The 16,111-nt window shown below is 44.0% G+C and overlaps 2 protein-coding genes across 2 annotated transcripts; one reads left to right on the forward strand and one right to left on the reverse strand.

The window, feature by feature from the left end:
* Window positions 1-2,703, reverse strand: TMEM70 (transmembrane protein 70). The gene is made up of 3 exons (XM_088520344.1): window positions 2,561-2,703; window positions 1,446-1,959; window positions 1-686 (listed from the first exon to the last, which is right to left on the reverse strand). Exons 1-3 carry the CDS (start codon window positions 2,699-2,701, stop codon window positions 238-240), a joined length of 1,104 nt encoding a protein of 367 aa, XP_088376470.1. The 5' UTR covers window positions 2,702-2,703; the 3' UTR covers window positions 1-237.
* An 8,297-nt stretch (window positions 2,704-11,000) lies between these two features.
* ELOC (elongin C) lies at window positions 11,001-15,843 on the forward strand. Its single transcript, XM_088520313.1, has 3 exons — window positions 11,001-11,085; window positions 13,172-13,315; window positions 15,414-15,843. Exons 1-3 carry the CDS (start codon window positions 11,082-11,084, stop codon window positions 15,602-15,604), a joined length of 339 nt encoding a protein of 112 aa, XP_088376439.1. The 5' UTR covers window positions 11,001-11,081; the 3' UTR covers window positions 15,605-15,843.
* The last annotated feature ends 268 nt before the right edge of the window (window positions 15,844-16,111 follow it).

Raw genomic sequence — 16,111 nt, forward strand, 5'->3', positions numbered from 1 at the left:
ATAGGCATTTGTTTTACTGTGGTTTGTGTCATTAACTCTGAAGAAACCCTTCATGTTGTTTACAAGTTATTTAAAAAAAAAAACAAAAAACACAGACTTCAAGTTTTTATACATTCCAAAATGCATCTGAAGAAGTCTAACAGTATCTGATAATTAAATAAAAAGGCTACAGAATTTTACATTCTTCTACATAGGCAGCACTGTGTACCACAAATAATGACATTCATTATCTTCAAATCATTTGCTTTCAGTGGCTTCCTTTTCCTCCTCCAAGTCAAAATAAAAAGGCTTGTCAAAACCCATGAGATGTTCATAATCCTGGGGATTCGGGAAAAGCACTGGATTAACAAGCATGGACTTAGTTTTAGCATAAAACGTTGTGAACATCCTGCTGATGTCCGGCAGCTTTACATCCTCCTGCCGGAAGACGGTCGTTTTCTCTGCCAGGATGGCGTTGTACGTCACGGCCGTGTACGTGTCCGTGGCATCTCTGTAGTAGAGCCGAACCACGTAGCCCTTCGTGAGGACGTGCAGCGTCACCGGCGTCACGAACGTGAAAAACCCGATCAGGCCGCAGAAGGCAGCTTGCACCAACACGCTTTCAAAGCCAAGGCCAGTTTTCAGCATGATGTAGGGCATCATGAAGAGGTTGAAGATGCTGGTGGAATAAGAGAAAAATTTCACGCCTGTGCCAAGAAAAAAAAAAAAAAGGGTAGAAATCCAAGGTTAATATTTGTGGGTAAAATTATCTCTATAATTATGTATGTTTTGCTCCATATCACCATTGCATTAGTTGAACAGTTAATATTACTGAAAAATCTTCTTAGTTTGTTTATTTGTTGATTATTTTCTTGGGTTTTACACCCAAGAAGATACGAAGCCCTTGCCAGGAAGCGGAAGGTTCAGCCCTTTCCTCCTGCCACTCTTGTGGTTTGTTTGTATGTTCGTGACAGGGTTCATCAATGCCAGTAGAGCTGGCTCTATTTCTACAAGTGACACAGCTACTAAACTATCAGCCACCATGAACAAACTATTTGCTGAATAGATACAGTACATGTCTAAGGGAAAGCATCACCTAAGGTTCAGCGGGGGAGGGGGGGGAAAAAAAAAAAAAAAAAAGAGGTGAGAATATGAGAACATTTCACAGAGAAAGAGAGATTTCCCTTTGCTCCTGGGCAGGATAATGCACTCCAGAAGCGAGCTGAGAGACCTGGAGATGCAAGATAGCTGCAGAGTTCCCTGAAGACCCCCAAAAAAGGAAAATAATATTAACATAAATCAGCATAAACTATGGAAACAAGCATTAAGGACCACAAAATTCGTTTTTGTGTGTAGACAATCTTGGTTTTCACACAGGTGGAAAAAGCCCGATCCGCTCTTAACATTTTCCAGCAGTTAAATAGTTTTTAAAAAAGAGGCAACGCACAGCACTTGGAGGCACGCACCTAGCACGGCCCTGGCGAGGTTCCCTTTATAGATGAGTCTTCCATGCTCGGAGGGCTCCTGCGCCGGGGTCGCGCAGAGGCTGCGAAGCGCCGGCACTCGGCAGGACGCGGCCTGCAAGGCAAAGGGCAGTGAGCGCCGGCACAGCCCGCCGGCACGCGCGGAGCTGCCCTCCCGCTGCCGGGTCTGCCGCCCCGGCCTCGAGCCCAGGCAGCAGCAGGAGCGGCACCGCGGCGAGGCCTGGAATGGGCACTGTGGCACGGCCTGGAACGGCACCGCGGCACGGCCTGGAACGGCACCGCAGCGAGGCCTGGAACGGCACCGCAGCGAGGCCTGGAACGGCACCGCGGCGAGGCCTGGAACGGCACCGCGGCACGGCCTGGAACGGCACCGCGGCACGGCCTGGAACGGCACCGCGGCACGGCCTGGAACGGGCACCGCGGCACGGCCTGGAACGGGCACCGCGGCACGGCCTGGAACGGCACCGCGGCGAGGGCCCACGGGCGCCTTGCTCAGCTGCAGGGCAGGTTATCGTGGAAACACGGAACCATCAGGGTTGGAAAAGCCCTTCAAGGTCATCAGGCCCAACCGTAATCCATCCCCACCCTCCTGTTAAGCCATGTCCCCGAGTGCCTCAGCCACCCGGTTCCTGAACGGTGCCAGGACGGGGACTCCACCGCTTCCCAGGGCAGCCTGTTCCAACACTTCACTACTCTTTCCATGTAGAAATGCCTCCTAATGTCTCACCTGAACCTCCCCTGGCCCAACCTGAGAACACTTCTTCCTGTCCTATCCGTAGTTATTGCGGAGACTGACCCTCGCCTGACTGCAACCTCCTTTCGGGCGGTTGTAGAGAGCCATAAGGTCTCCCCGAGCCTCCCCTTCTCGAGACACAATAACCCGGCTTTCCCTCGGCCTCTCCTCACGAGCTCTCTGCTCCAGCCCCTGCACCAGCTTCGCTGCCCTCCTCTAGACCCGCTCCGGTGCCTCCATGTCCTCCTGCTGGCGAGGGGCCCCGGTAGCCATAAAGCAGCCTGCCCCGGGGCAAACCGGCACGCGAACGCCAACCACGCGCCTCCCGCAGCCCCGGGCCGCACCGGGCCTCCCCCGGCCGCACCTGCAGGCGCCACGGGGCCGAGGCCGGGCACGGGGCGGCGAGCAGGGCGGGCAGAGCGGCCCGGCGGCGAGCGGCGCCCCGCAACCACGCGGCGCTGGCGGGTCGGGCGGCGCGGGCGCAGGCCGCAGCGAGCAGCAGCATCGCGGCGGCGGCGCGGCGAGGAGGACGGAGGTCGGGGAGCGGAGCCGGCGCTTCGGTGCCGCCACCGCGCAGGGCTCGCACCTCAGCGCGCCGCGGCCGCCTCCAACATGGCAGGCGGGCGCGGGACTACGCGCCCCGGCGTGCCCCGCGCGCGCCGCGCGGCATGGTGGGAGCCGCGCGCCTCGCCGGGAGCCGCGCGCCTCGCCGGCCGGAAGGGCGCCGTGACCCGGCGGAAGCGCTCGCGAGGCAGCTGGCCCGAGGCGGAGGGGCCCTGCGCGCAGGGCGGCGGCGGCGGCGGCGGGTGAGCGGGGAGCGGGGCCGGGAGCGAGCAGGGCCGGACGGGAGGGAGCGGGGCCGGACGGGAGCCGGGCGGGAGGGAGCGGGGCCGGGCCCTGCGGAGGGGCCGGGAGCGAGCGGGGCCCGGGCCAGGCGCCGGGACAAGGTGCGGAGCGCAGGTTGCGGCGCGCTGTCTGGGGCGGTGCGGCGAGCCGGAGCGCGGCGGGTGCTGGGAAGAGCGGTGCGCTGCCTTGTTTGCATTTAGGGGAAAGCAAAAAGGCAAAATCCACGGGGTCTTTGCTGCGATCTGCGCCTCACGGAGCGATTTTACCTTAATGTAAGTGAGCACAGGCCTTGGCAAGTGATTGCCTAAAATGTTCGCGTGACAGAGAAAGGGTGGGAGGCGGTATTTTCCTCAGGCTCGGCTGTGTCTGGCTGTGTGTAGAGCTGGTATCCACAGGTGCTTCCCTTGCTCCGAGCGGTGCTGGAGGTGTTGAGTGCTCCAGGTCCTGAGATGGGGCTCGTACTGCAGGGGAGCTTAGGAAGTCGCAGGCCTTTGGTTTGCTCGAGTTTGCAGCGGGCCACTTGTAGAAGTTCAGCTTGGAAGGAAGACAAAAAAATACCTGCTTCTCTCACCCTTTGTGGAAGCATTTACATTTCTCAATATTTCTTCCCATGCTCATTTTTTTTTCCTGTAAGTATAATAAGTAAAAACCCAGAATGTTTGTAGAGAAATATTATTTGATAACCAGAGCGTCATCTGGAAGGGGAAAGTGTTAATTCCCTGCAGCTACCCTCTCTGAGTGTGTGTTACACGTTGTGTTTTCACACCAGCCTTCTAGCAGGTTAAAGTTACATAACTAAAACTTTCCCTACCAAGATTCCTCGGTGCTTATGTCCACAGAGTTAACATGAGCGGGAGTTTCAGGGCAGATGTGCTTTAGAAACTTTCAGCACTTTTAGCATTTTCTTTTCGTTTGCTGTAAGAGCTACAAGTTAAGCTTCTCTGTTTCACTGTAATGGGTGCTGTAGCAGATGTACATCTACGTGCAGATGTAGCTACTGTCCTGAAGCTTGGTATGGAGACGTAACGTTGGTCCCTGTGCTACAGGACAGTGAAGAAGGAAATCCAACTGGTTCTCTCAAATACCTTTTCCTTCCTCTCGCTCCCACCTCCAGATTGTGCCAATCCCTATTTTGTGTTCATAGTCATGTCACTTATGCTTTCATAGAATCACAGAATGCTGAAGGTTGGAAGGGACCTCTAGAGGTCATCTAGTCCAGCCCCCCTGCACACACAGGGTCACCTAGAGCACGTGGCACAGGACTGCGTCCAAGTGTGTCTCTGCTGCATGGAGGCGACTTAGTATCTTTTGGGAACTTACCTAGCCGCAGATGTTCTGCTGTCTTTTTGCAGTTCTGTGTACGCACTGCGAGAAAGTCTTGACTATTTTTCATAGTACTTCCCTTTTTTGGTGTTGGGCTTTTGACAATTTTTTTTCATATCTAGAAGGATTTGAGAGTTCATAATCTAGTTATCTTCATGAAGGGATAATTTGGGTTTTGATGTATATTTGTCATGAGAGAGGGAAAATCCAGTGGAATACGCTGGCATTTTTCCCCAATATGCCAAGAATTATTCAAGGCTTAGTAAAGGTTATAATCAAGGCTTTTGTTGTAAATTGGGGAAAAAATCAATAAAGGAGTTACTGAAAAAGAAATTTTCCTTAGGAAAAAAAGAAAATTTTGAGCAAAGTGTCATCTTCAATACTTCACACACACACACACACACATGCAGAGTACAGTCTGCCTGAGTGCTCCAACTTGAGGATTGGTGTTTATGGTATATGTATATGGTGTATATTTTACCAAGTCAGCTGGTTTGGAAATCATCTTGTGTGCCACTTTTTCTCATAATTTTATAAAATACACTACAGTCCTTATATTGAGTGTTTCCTAGTGTGCCCTGGGCAATGAATGCTAAACTGAAGTGCGTTATGTTTAAATAAACCAGATTCTAGTTGTAAAGCTAGAACAGTGCTAGGACTTGGTTGCCTTGGGACTGAAAAGGGGGCTGATGCTTTAACACATTACAGCATTTGCTTATTAATGAACATTTAACTTACTAAAAGCATCCTGCAAACTCACATTTGATTTTTAAACTAGGAATTGTGAAGGCATTTGGGTAATTTGCCTCACATTTTCAAAAAAGGAAACAACACAGAAGACACAAGAAAGATCCCGAGCTGAAGTGCACAAAAGCTGTGTGTGTGTGCTACAAAGCTAGAGAATGGAAGTCATTGAGGTGCCCTGGACCAGAATCAAAAACTCTTAAAGTTTTCTGTGGGATCAAAGCATCTGAGTGCTTCTAAATGTTTGTGTAGATTTAACTTGCTTGCGCTCAATTAAAATAAAGCAGCGGAGATCTGGACTCCGCAGCGCGTGCACATGCTTGGTTAAATTATCACGTGCCTCCAAAGTGATGTATATTCCAGTCTGTAGACATACAAGGTGTATAAGGAAATGTCATGCTGCAAATCTGGGTAGAGACAAGCCCTGAACTTGGGGAGGAATGGGGCATGTCCATGACATTATCCCTTGCACTCCGTGCTCCGGAGAAGCAGGGAAGGAGTCACGTTTGCTCTGCTATAGTATTTACTCTTGAGGTTGTGGAAAGGAGAACAAAACACTGAGCATGTGTACAAGAGGAATGCTTGGCCTGTGTAGGTTAATAATCACTTTTTAGGATACAAACCTGAATTTTACATTGTAGATGTAAATATTCTAGCGACCTGTGAAAAGTTTCGGTTCCCTAACTTCTGGGCAAAATGTTGTCTCTTGCAGCAGCAACAGCTTCCTTCTTTTATACATATTTTTAAAAACATTTTTGAAAGTTCTCTCTTCTGTGCTAAATATTGCTTTTTATTTTATTTATCTTTGATGGAACTTTTTTTGTGCAATCTTTCTCTTAATTAATGCAGTTTTAGCTTTTTTTTTTTCCTTTTTTTATCTTGTATTAAGAAGGCATGCAGGAAAACGAGCATACCTAATATATATAGATTTTGAGAGAGAAAGCAGGAAGAAGAGCTATCTAATTCAATGCCACATAAGCTTCTTGAAGGGGAAGAGAAAATATATTTTGAATAAAAATTAGTGATTTTTTGCGTGAATCTCTTCTCATGTTCAGGAAGCTTAGACTGATCTTGCATTAGTGTGATTTTGGTGAAGTCTGAAAAAAACATCTATAAAATGTATTACCTAAAATACAGGCACCTTCATAAATCTCACCAAGTGTTTTCTTCATATTGCCTTGACAAACATCCTCTGCATCATTTCCAGTATACAGAAGGAAAACATGAGGTGTTTTGCAATATTACAAAATACATCCCAAGAAAAATAATTCTGGCAAGAGGATATGCTCTTTGACTCAAGTTTCTTGTTCCTAATCTGTCATTTAATACTTAAGACCTAATTGTCAATCTCTTAAAATACAGAGTGTGGGGTGGTATTTTTGTGTGGAAAGAATTCCTTCCCACACCTTTTCCAGCTGTAACGTCTGCGAGGCAGGGATCTCCCTTATCATTTACCTGCTGTTACTCCCGTTCTAATTTATTTTCTCTGTGGATTTGTTTTCTGTTCTTTAAGATGTTGAGTATCAAATCAGATTTCTATGGAAAAAACGTCAAATGTGCAGCTGCATGTTTGTTTTTATGCCAGCTTTTCAGGGTGTTTATTCCATTACCTTTGTATAAACTCATAAGCTAATAATATAGTCGACGGAGGAAAGGAGGCTGTGGCTTATGTGGGATCATGTTAATGCTCGCTCAGTCAACTTGGGCATAGTTGCTGGGATGAAGATATTTATCACAAAAGAACCATTTCTAATGCAGTAAATACTAAGCTAATTCAACACCTCTAGATCCAGTAGAGAAGCCCAGAGACGCCTACAGGTTGTTGCTTTTCTGATCTTCTGTTTGCCCAGCTTTCCTGTTTTGTCCTTTCCTTCTCTCTCCTGTTTTTACGTTGAGCCCTTTAATCTTTCTGTGCTCTCCACTGTCTGTAGGCTGTGGTTAAATCTACCATGCTGATACTACTCATGAATCTTGTTTTGTATTTGTTCAGAAATTGCACATTCTTTGTTGTGCTGGAATAGAAACTGAGTAAAACCAAACGTAGTCTCTTGTTTAAACAACAAATGCCTCATACAGTGGAATATATACATATTTTTCTTAAAACTAGTTTTTAGTTTTTAGCATTACAGTTAGTTTCTACATTCCCCTGGACTCAGATTCTGGAGTAGCAATATTGATTTGTTATTTGCTAGTTTATGTTTTTGTTGGACTTAAACTGAGGAATAACGTTGGAGTGCTCCTTCCACTTCGATATTTATCCTCATATTAAATTATATTTATATTCTTTCCAGCTTTATTTTGAAGAGTAAGCAAGACTTTTTCTCATGCAACAAGCTCTTTGGTCATGTCAGTTCCTCCTTTCTGTAATTTGTTGAATTTGAACTTCTTATCCTTGAAGACAGGTAATTAGAATCGTATGTGGTACTCCAGACCAGTTGTCACCCTAATGATATTCCCCTAAGTCCTTAATTTTTTTTTTTTCTCCTCTCTGGGGCTCCATCAGTTTATAGTTGACCATAGGATGGCTAGAACTTCCAAGCCCTGATAACATAAAAGAAACTCATTAATCCCTACCTGTAGGCTCTTGCGTTTCATATGATTTCATTTCATCTAGCTTCGAGTATGTTATTTTTCAATATTGTTCACTTGTTTATTATAAATACTATTGCTTTCCACATTTCTCCCATCTTCTTTTGGTAGCATTGTCAAAAAATAAGTCGTATGTCATTTTTGGAAGAACTTCACTAGTATTTTCCAGCCCCATTGTTTCATTTTTGTACTGTTATGTGGCATTGCTTTAGAAAATACGTATTTTTTAAGATTCTCCTCTTATTTATTTAAGCTCAGCTGATTTACTGAGTCCAGATTATATCTAGCTGCCATTATAAAGGAAATGACTGGTTCCTTTTTTTAGCTACTGGTTTGGTCTAGCATGTCGTAACTCTGCTAACCCTTACTGCATTTTTATCCTGTTTTCATTTATATTTCATACACTTGAATTCAGACCACTGGACCCAAACGCATTTTTTTTTCCATTGGGTATAACTGCTGTATTTTTTTCTTTCTAATCATATGAGCATATTCCATTTCATTTAATTAAAAGACTAATTAGTTTCGCAACTTTTTGAAGCTGTAAGGTTTTGGGTCAGGAATGGTTTCAGTTTTCCCAACTTTAAGGTATTAGTCCCTTCAAATTATGCCTTCACTTTGGGAGGTGTTAATGTACTCCCATGCCCACTAACTAGCCTGTCTTTATCCCTCCCTGTAGTTAATGATATTATTTATATTGAAAACAGACATATTTTATCCTACCACTGTTACTTACACAAAATAGTATATATTCTTTTGTTTACAAAAATAAGGTGTTTTGCCATCCTTTTGGAGTTTAGGGAAGAAGTTTGTGGCTAGAGAAAGGGGTAGCACAAGCGACCTTCTGATGTGAAAAAGATATATAATAAAGTAAGGTGTCCTATCAGTTTCTGAGCAACCATGATTTGCCCATAGGGTGTTTGAATTCCGTTTGCACAACCTGTTGAAATGGGAGCAAAGATCCCTTCAGTTTTGTGCTGTTACTGTACCTGAGCGTGCACCAGTGGAACGTCGTTTCCTTGGAGGAGTTCCTGGAATTAATGAAAATGGCACTGGCATTTCACAGTTCACACTGGGAGATCTCTGTGCAAATTAACTCAAAGGGCTTTCTTGAATTTGTGTTCAAAAACTTTCCACTTGCAAGAGTGCAGGTGGAGAGTGGCCCTGTGTAAGTGGGAAAGGAAGGTATTTGTAAAAAGGTTTCTGTAAGATGGAGACAATTTTTAAAGACAAAACCAATGTAAGCGGAAGATGCGCTTTTCTCCTCAGCTAGTCAAGGACTGTTGTTTTTTCTCGTGTCATGCCTAGGTAGTATGCAAAGCGTCTTCCTGGGGAAGCCTGAAAAATAACAAAAACAACATTCAAGCCACTTCACATTCATTTACATGGGATTGTCCTGAGAAGAGAGGATGGAAAAATCAACATACCCTGCTCCAAACTGCAGCTGAAAAGTGCAGCTACCGAGAATGGCAAAGAGCTACGTTTTCTCAAGAGCTGAATCTTTCATTTTGCTCAACAGCATTTCTAAAATTTTCCCTGGAAAGTTTGCGCTGGAGGGAAAGCTTCCCAGGCCTCCCTTCGGCTTGCCTACGTTGTGGGCATTTAGCCAGACGTGGGAGGTGGGGTTTGGTGGTCTCCGTTCTGTTCTCTCCCTCCCTCATACCAGGGTCCATCTCCATAGCGGGTAATTCCAGCTCATGCCTCTGCTGTTGCTCACTGCTTTTCCAGGCAAAGGCAGGGATTGCCGGAATGCTTAGCACTCTCTTTGCTGCCCTCAGCCCTGGACGTCAGCTCGGAAACCAAGCAGAGTGGCTGGGGAAGTTTTCCCGGATCTGCTGGCTCCCAGCAGTACTTCAGTGAATTGCACTAAGTTAATGATTGGAGAGTAGCTGTTGGCATGTAATTGGGTAGATGGAATTTCTGTTCCAAAGTTTTCCTTTTTCACAACAGAAGGGCAGTTTTAGTGTCCAGAAATATGTCTCGTGCCTGAACATACCAGCTGTGTTTTGCAGATATGTGCTTTCATTTCAGTACCTCCTAGGATATGTTTACATGGGAAGCCTGTGTGTAGCAAGCTGTTTTGAAGGTATAAGCTGTGGCAGCTCCTGGGTAATTTACTCTGTGAATACTTACGTTCAATGTGTAAAGTAGATTATCTAGTTGATGCTTATGTGCTGCTAGCTCTCTCAAATGCTTATCTGTGCATTAAGGGCTCTTAACTCCATCATATGGTGGGTTCTCCAAAATCTGCTGTGCCATCCTTGGTTCCCGTGCTGCGTGTTTCTAATTCTGCCTGTATATTCACTGAGAGGCAGACTTGTGCATACACAGAATGAACTCGTCATCCGTTAACGTGCCTTGTCTCTTACGTTAAGCAGAATACTTTGAACGAAAGTGCTGTCACTAAATACAAATGGCAACAGTGGCACCTCAGTGCTGTGTGGGGAGTTAACAGAACTGGGTGAATCTGCAGCATCACTAAATAGAAGGGAATGGGAAGGACTCCTGGAGATTCGGTCAAACACTTCTGGTCAGAGCAGGGTCCATGGGGATTGTTGCATGGAATCTTGTCCAGCTGGGTTTTAAATCCCGCCAAGGAACCTCTCCGGTCGCCTGTTTCAACCACTTTTACATGAAAAATGTTTTCTTTAAATGGCACATCTTGTGTTTTGCTACCTGCCCAGCGCATCTTGTCCTTTCCCTGGATACCACCGAGCAGGGTCCGGCTCGGCCCCCTTTCCCCTCTACGCGCTTTACAGAGTTGCTCAGATCCCCCGAGCCGTCTCGCGCAGGCCGCGGCGCTCTCGGCCTTTCCAGGGTGGCTGCCGAGCGCCCTGGGTGCCGGCAGCCTCCGGGCCCTCTGCTGCTTCCCCAGCGCAGGCCTCTGCGTTCCCCTTCGAGCTTCCCGGGACTCCCTCCCTTCCCCAGCCTGGAGCATCTACCGCTCCTCGATTCACATCGTCCTAAACTGGCCCTGGCTTCTCTTCCTCTCCGGACAAGCTTCTGCGCTACGTACTGCACTGGCTTGAGGAATAACTCCGGCTTCATGGTCGAGGGCCTTAAAGAGCTTCTGGGTACAGTTTCTTTACAAAGTAAGCTAAAATTTCGGTTTAGAGATATCAGAATATGGCGAGCAGGTAAGGATCTTTGGGCAGTGAAGATAAATTTCAAAACCTCATATTTTAGGTATTCATCAGCATTGCATGTTGTATATCATCATATTTTTCCCTAAGAGTGTTTATAACAATATAACTCTAATAACAGAAGCTGACTTGAGAAATGACCATACTGCTGACTGAAAGCTCTGCCACTTGTGTGTTTTATTTCAGACGCTCCTATAGCAAAAGCTGCTGTTGCAAAGAAATAAGAATTTTTATAAGAGAATGGGTAAGTTCATTTTCTTCAAGCTTTTTTTTTTGTTTATTGTAACGCGAAACATCTTGCCTCTTACATTGGTAGAGAAGGTGGATTGTAAGACTCATTGTCACTATTTTTCTTATACCTTAAAATTATTACAGAATTACTGGAGTGTGCAAATATAGTATTCCATGGCACACATTTTATTTGTTCTTCCAACATTGTTGTTCCTGGTTATGTCAGAAAAAAAATCATAAACCTGAGAAAGCTTTAGTTTAAATAGCTTTTAGGAGGAATTTCTCAAGTTGGTTTATTGGAAGGCTTATTCAAAATGGATTTTTTTTTTTAATAAATTCCATTTTACTTAATGGATATAGCTCTGAAAATATGCATGCTAAAATAGATTTTCTGTAGGTTCTGTAACAAACTGAGATCATAGACTGGAAAATGACATGTGCTCTTAAATACTTTTAATTGCTTCCTGATGTCAACCTATTTAATTCTGGCTAAGGACAGACATTATAAGGACAAACTCTTTCTGAGATACTCTGTGGTGTGTGTACATTGACTTTAAACATTTAAAACTCTTTTCTATATTCAAATGACTGGTCAATGAAATGAATTTAAAACAAGATTGGGCAGATTCTGGTTTTATTTATATTTTTCTGAATGCATTTTAGCATCCTTAGCACTGGAAATACTGTATTAAGATTAGCAATAACTGTATGGTAATTCCATTTTCATTTCAAAGTCATAGAGCAGTATAGTTTATTGGAATGTTGTATTTGCCATAGCTCTAGGTAAGACGGAGTGCACTTTAGTATTTCTATTCTTTATTTTGTGAGCTGGAGAAACAACACCAACAGTCAGATTTTGAGTTTGCAGTCTACATCACTTCTATCTTTCCTACTCCTATATCCTTCTGAAAAGGAATAGGTGGCCAGTATTTCATAGCTGCGTTATATTTTTCCAAGCTGTAGGAACTTTAGAGATTTTACATTTCTGGCAAGAGTGTTAGTTTTCTGAAGATAAAGTCTACATGCAATATAGAGCTCAAATGTCTTTAATTGAATTCCAGCAGGACTCCTGTAGAATGATAGAATCATTATGGTTGGAAAAGACCTTTGAGATGAAAATAGCCTGAATTTGATAGAAACTGTCTATTTATCGCAGAGTGTTCAGCAATTCCTACCCCAGAGAGCTTGATGCCTGAGCAGCTGAGAAAGGTGCAAGACAAGGAGAGTGCAAGAATGCACAAAGTGAACAGTGGGATAGTAGGAGAAAATAAAGGGGGGGAAATAAAGAAAAAAAGAGAGGTAAGAAGGCTAAGGGTCCATAGAAAAGTAAGGTGGAAAGCAGGTATAGTAAGACAAAAGGGAGAAGGAGGGGAAAAAAACCATTAAAAAAAAAAACCATTAAAAAAAAACATTAAAACTGCTGTGGGAGGAATGTCCAAGTTTCCTTGATTTTTTTTTCGTCGGTGTTGTGCACTTTCCTTATTTTCCACCAAAGGACATAACGTGGCTTCCACAGATGCCTTAACCCTGTGTGACTTAGGAGAAATAAATCCTATTTCAGGTCCCTTCAGCGCAGGAACGCCAGCTCTGGCTGCTTTTGTTCTTGTCTGTGCTTCCTAAAGGTCTTTTTGCCTTACAAGCTATTTTTCTTTTAAACATTGATAGGTATTTAGATAGCTTTTAGTACACTGTTAGCATGATAAATGTGGCTGTCGTCTCATATGGAGGGAAGAAGTAGCATGCTCTTAAAAATACTTTCCATTTGATAATTTGTCTAAAGGAAAATTTGAGCTCTTTGTAGATTTTTTTGAAATCATGTCAATATTTGGTGATTGAGAAATGAAGGAGGAGGGAAGTTAAATCTACTGAGTTTTTCTTTTTTTTTTTTTTTTTTTTAAATCCTACTTTGAAACAGGCTGCACTCTCTTCAAAGAAGTTTGCTTTTTTATTTTTTTCCCAACTATAAAAATACTTCTGTCTTTTCTGTCTTATTTTTGGTGGTATTGGAAGTTGCAAATGCAGCTGTGCACAAGACTGCAACTTACATTCTTAGTAATGCTCATTGTGTCCTGAAACTATTAATCTGTTTTCCATTATAGATGGAGAAGAGAAAACATACGGTGGCTGTGAGGGCCCAGATGCTATGTATGTAAAGTTAATATCCTCTGATGGCCATGAGTTCATTGTAAAAAGAGAGCATGCATTAACATCAGGAACAATAAAAGCTATGTTGAGTGGACCAGGTAGGTACAGAAAATATCAATACCTTCATGTCCTTCGTTTTCTTTATTGGGAAGCTTGAATTTATATCATGCAGTGAGTGAAAGTGGAAGTATGTAGTAACTTTCCCCAATCTGGACTAGTTCCTGTTTCTGTTGGAACAGAATTCCACACTTCTGTGGAATTGTACTCCCAGCCATGTAATTGGACTGTCTACTTTTGAACTGTTGGCAATCTCGTGGTGCTGTTGCTACTCATTTCCTCTATTATGGGAATTTAAGGGCATTAAATGAAGCTTGCAGCTGTCGAGAGCAAACACCCAGGAGCTGGTAGCCCTTGCTGGCTGAGCCTCTTCCATAGGACCTTGTGAATATCAAGAAATTCCTCGAGTTTGTTGGGAAAGTAGCTAAATTCACAAAAGGAAAACTCAATGTTACTTGATATTTGAAACCACCTCTAGCTTAAGAAGCCTGAAGGGCTGGAGAAGAGAACAGGGAGGTTACCCCTCTTCTGGACCCACATCTTGGGTGTTTGCCCTTCGCCGCTTGAGCAGCCAGCAGCAGCATGGATGGGCAGCAGGGTTCTCACCCCCTGCAGTTGATACTGGAGTCCCTTTCACATTCTGGTGTGGGGAGGTTGCTGGAGAGAGCTCTTGTATTATACATTTTGAAAAATTTCAGCAACTGGTAGGCAGAAAAGTTGGAATTTTTGGCTTAATGACGCACTAAATGTCGCTGTAATGTTTGCACTTGGAACAACACGGCAGAGCTGTTGTCTGATGCAGTTCCTAGCAGCAGCCAGGCATGTAAGAGGAGGGAGGTTTCCAAACCCGCTCTGAATTTGTTCTGTAGTCTGTGTGAAGACATAAAAGTCAAATCACCCTGCTTAGAGGGCTAGACGCTGCAGAGGAATTGGTGTTTAAGCACCTTTTGTATAAAAACTTCTAAGAAAATGGGCTTACAAGGAGAGGCAGTACAGCTGTCTGGTTTAATACGTCGATGTGTAATTGATGTGTGAGTATTCTCTGTTGCAGTAAACGTTAGTATCTTGCTACTATCTGTGTTGATTCCTACTTTTCCAGTGCTAGAACTCAAGCCGGACTGGCTTCAGTTTGTCTGCTCAGATTTCTGTGTAAAAATCAGTGAATAACTCAGTTTTGTAGCTGGTATGTAGGGGATTCCTGCAAGGGCAGCAGAACTACAGCCTGCTAGGTCTCCCACAAACGCTGAGTTCCTGCTATTTTTTGTCTTTCAGCTGTATGAGTTTACAGTCTAGAGAGATGAGGAAGAGAAAGGGAAAAGATAACAGTGGTAGGGAGGCAGTGGGACTAATTACAGGATAATTTTGCCTTTAATTTCATGCTCAGAGGGACCAAAGAAGGCTCATTTCAGTTATACTTGTGTTCTGAGATTTGAGCTTTTGGCTGGGTTCTTCGGTATCCCAGATGATATTGACGAATTCAGTTCTCAATTCTTCATCATCCTGGAGGATAAGACTGGATGAAATCCCTGGATAAACTCATCCCGGATCTTTTCTCTAGTACAATTGGAGCTAGGGTTTCCCCTTTCCTTCTGCCTGTTCCAGAGAGTTGATGAAGTTTGTGCGTGTCTGAAGTGTCTTCCCTCTGGCAGGTTTGCCCCAAACTGGCCTAGAAACTCAGAATTAGTAGGATCACTAAAGGGACAGAACAGGAATGCATACATAAATGTGGCAGATGTGTAGGCTCTTTTATTCCTCTCTAGACAACCATGGAAGCCAGCTAAAAATTTGGATTGGTACCTCTTTTTGTAGACATATTGTTACTGTGGGTGTCATAACTGTAAAGGCTACGGTCTTAAAGCACCTTTAGAAGGCAAGCAGATCAAAATTAAACCTTAATTTCTGGTGTCTTGTTCAGAACATTGCTGATAGGCTACACAACACTTTCTAGTGCAAATGGATCCTCAAGAATATTTCCTTGAGGACTGTGATTGTGGCACATACTGTTTTACCCAGAAGAATCTACTGCCCAGCAGCACAGGGCTTAAGCAATCTTATTTAGAGCGTGTTGCATTCAGCAGTGTGGTGTGTGCTTCATGTTGCAGTGAATTGAAGTGCTATTTTTTTTTTCTTTCCCTACAGGACAGTTTGCAGAAAACGAAACGAATGAGGTGAATTTCAGAGAGATCCCATCCCATGTCCTATCCAAAGTATGCATGTATTTCACCTACAAGGTCCGCTATACTAACAGCTCTACGGAGATTCCTGAATTCCCAATTGCACCTGAAATTGCACTGGAACTTCTGATGGCTGCAAACTTCTTAGATTGTTAAATAAAATAAATTATAATAAAAATGTAAACTTTTTTTCAGTATTTAATACCAGTAGTTCAGTTAGTTACTTTTTTTCAGATAGCATGCGTGTGTGCTGTTGAGAACTGTAAAGTTCACTGCAGAGGCAATTGCCTTCAGTCCTTTTGCATATAGCAATCATTCAGTTGAAATTTGTTTTGCTGCTTTCACAAATAAGGACCTTTTCACCAACTGAGACAAATAAACAAATATGCCAATTAGTAGATGGCTATGCCTTATCCTTTAGGTGTGGTAGAACTTTCCTTTAATGCAATGACCATGTAAAATACTGGAGTGTAGGCTAATGCTCTCTAAAAGGTAATGATAGCTAAATACAAGTCGCTGTTTAAGGCTTCTAACTTTATGTTCTTGTTGCAGTATCTAAACATCTGAACTTAATCTCCTTTATAAGATAGTTGTCCTTTTGGCATAGCCCAACCACCTAGCTTAGAACTGTCCCTCCAGGGTTTGTTTGCTAACAGTGCTACT

This window comes from Tinamus guttatus, unplaced genomic scaffold (assembly GCF_059628265.1).
Source record: "Tinamus guttatus ecotype Peru unplaced genomic scaffold, ASM5962826v1 Tinamus_guttatus_pri_ptg000086l, whole genome shotgun sequence".
In the NCBI taxonomy this organism is placed as follows: Eukaryota; Metazoa; Chordata; class Aves; order Tinamiformes; family Tinamidae; genus Tinamus; species Tinamus guttatus.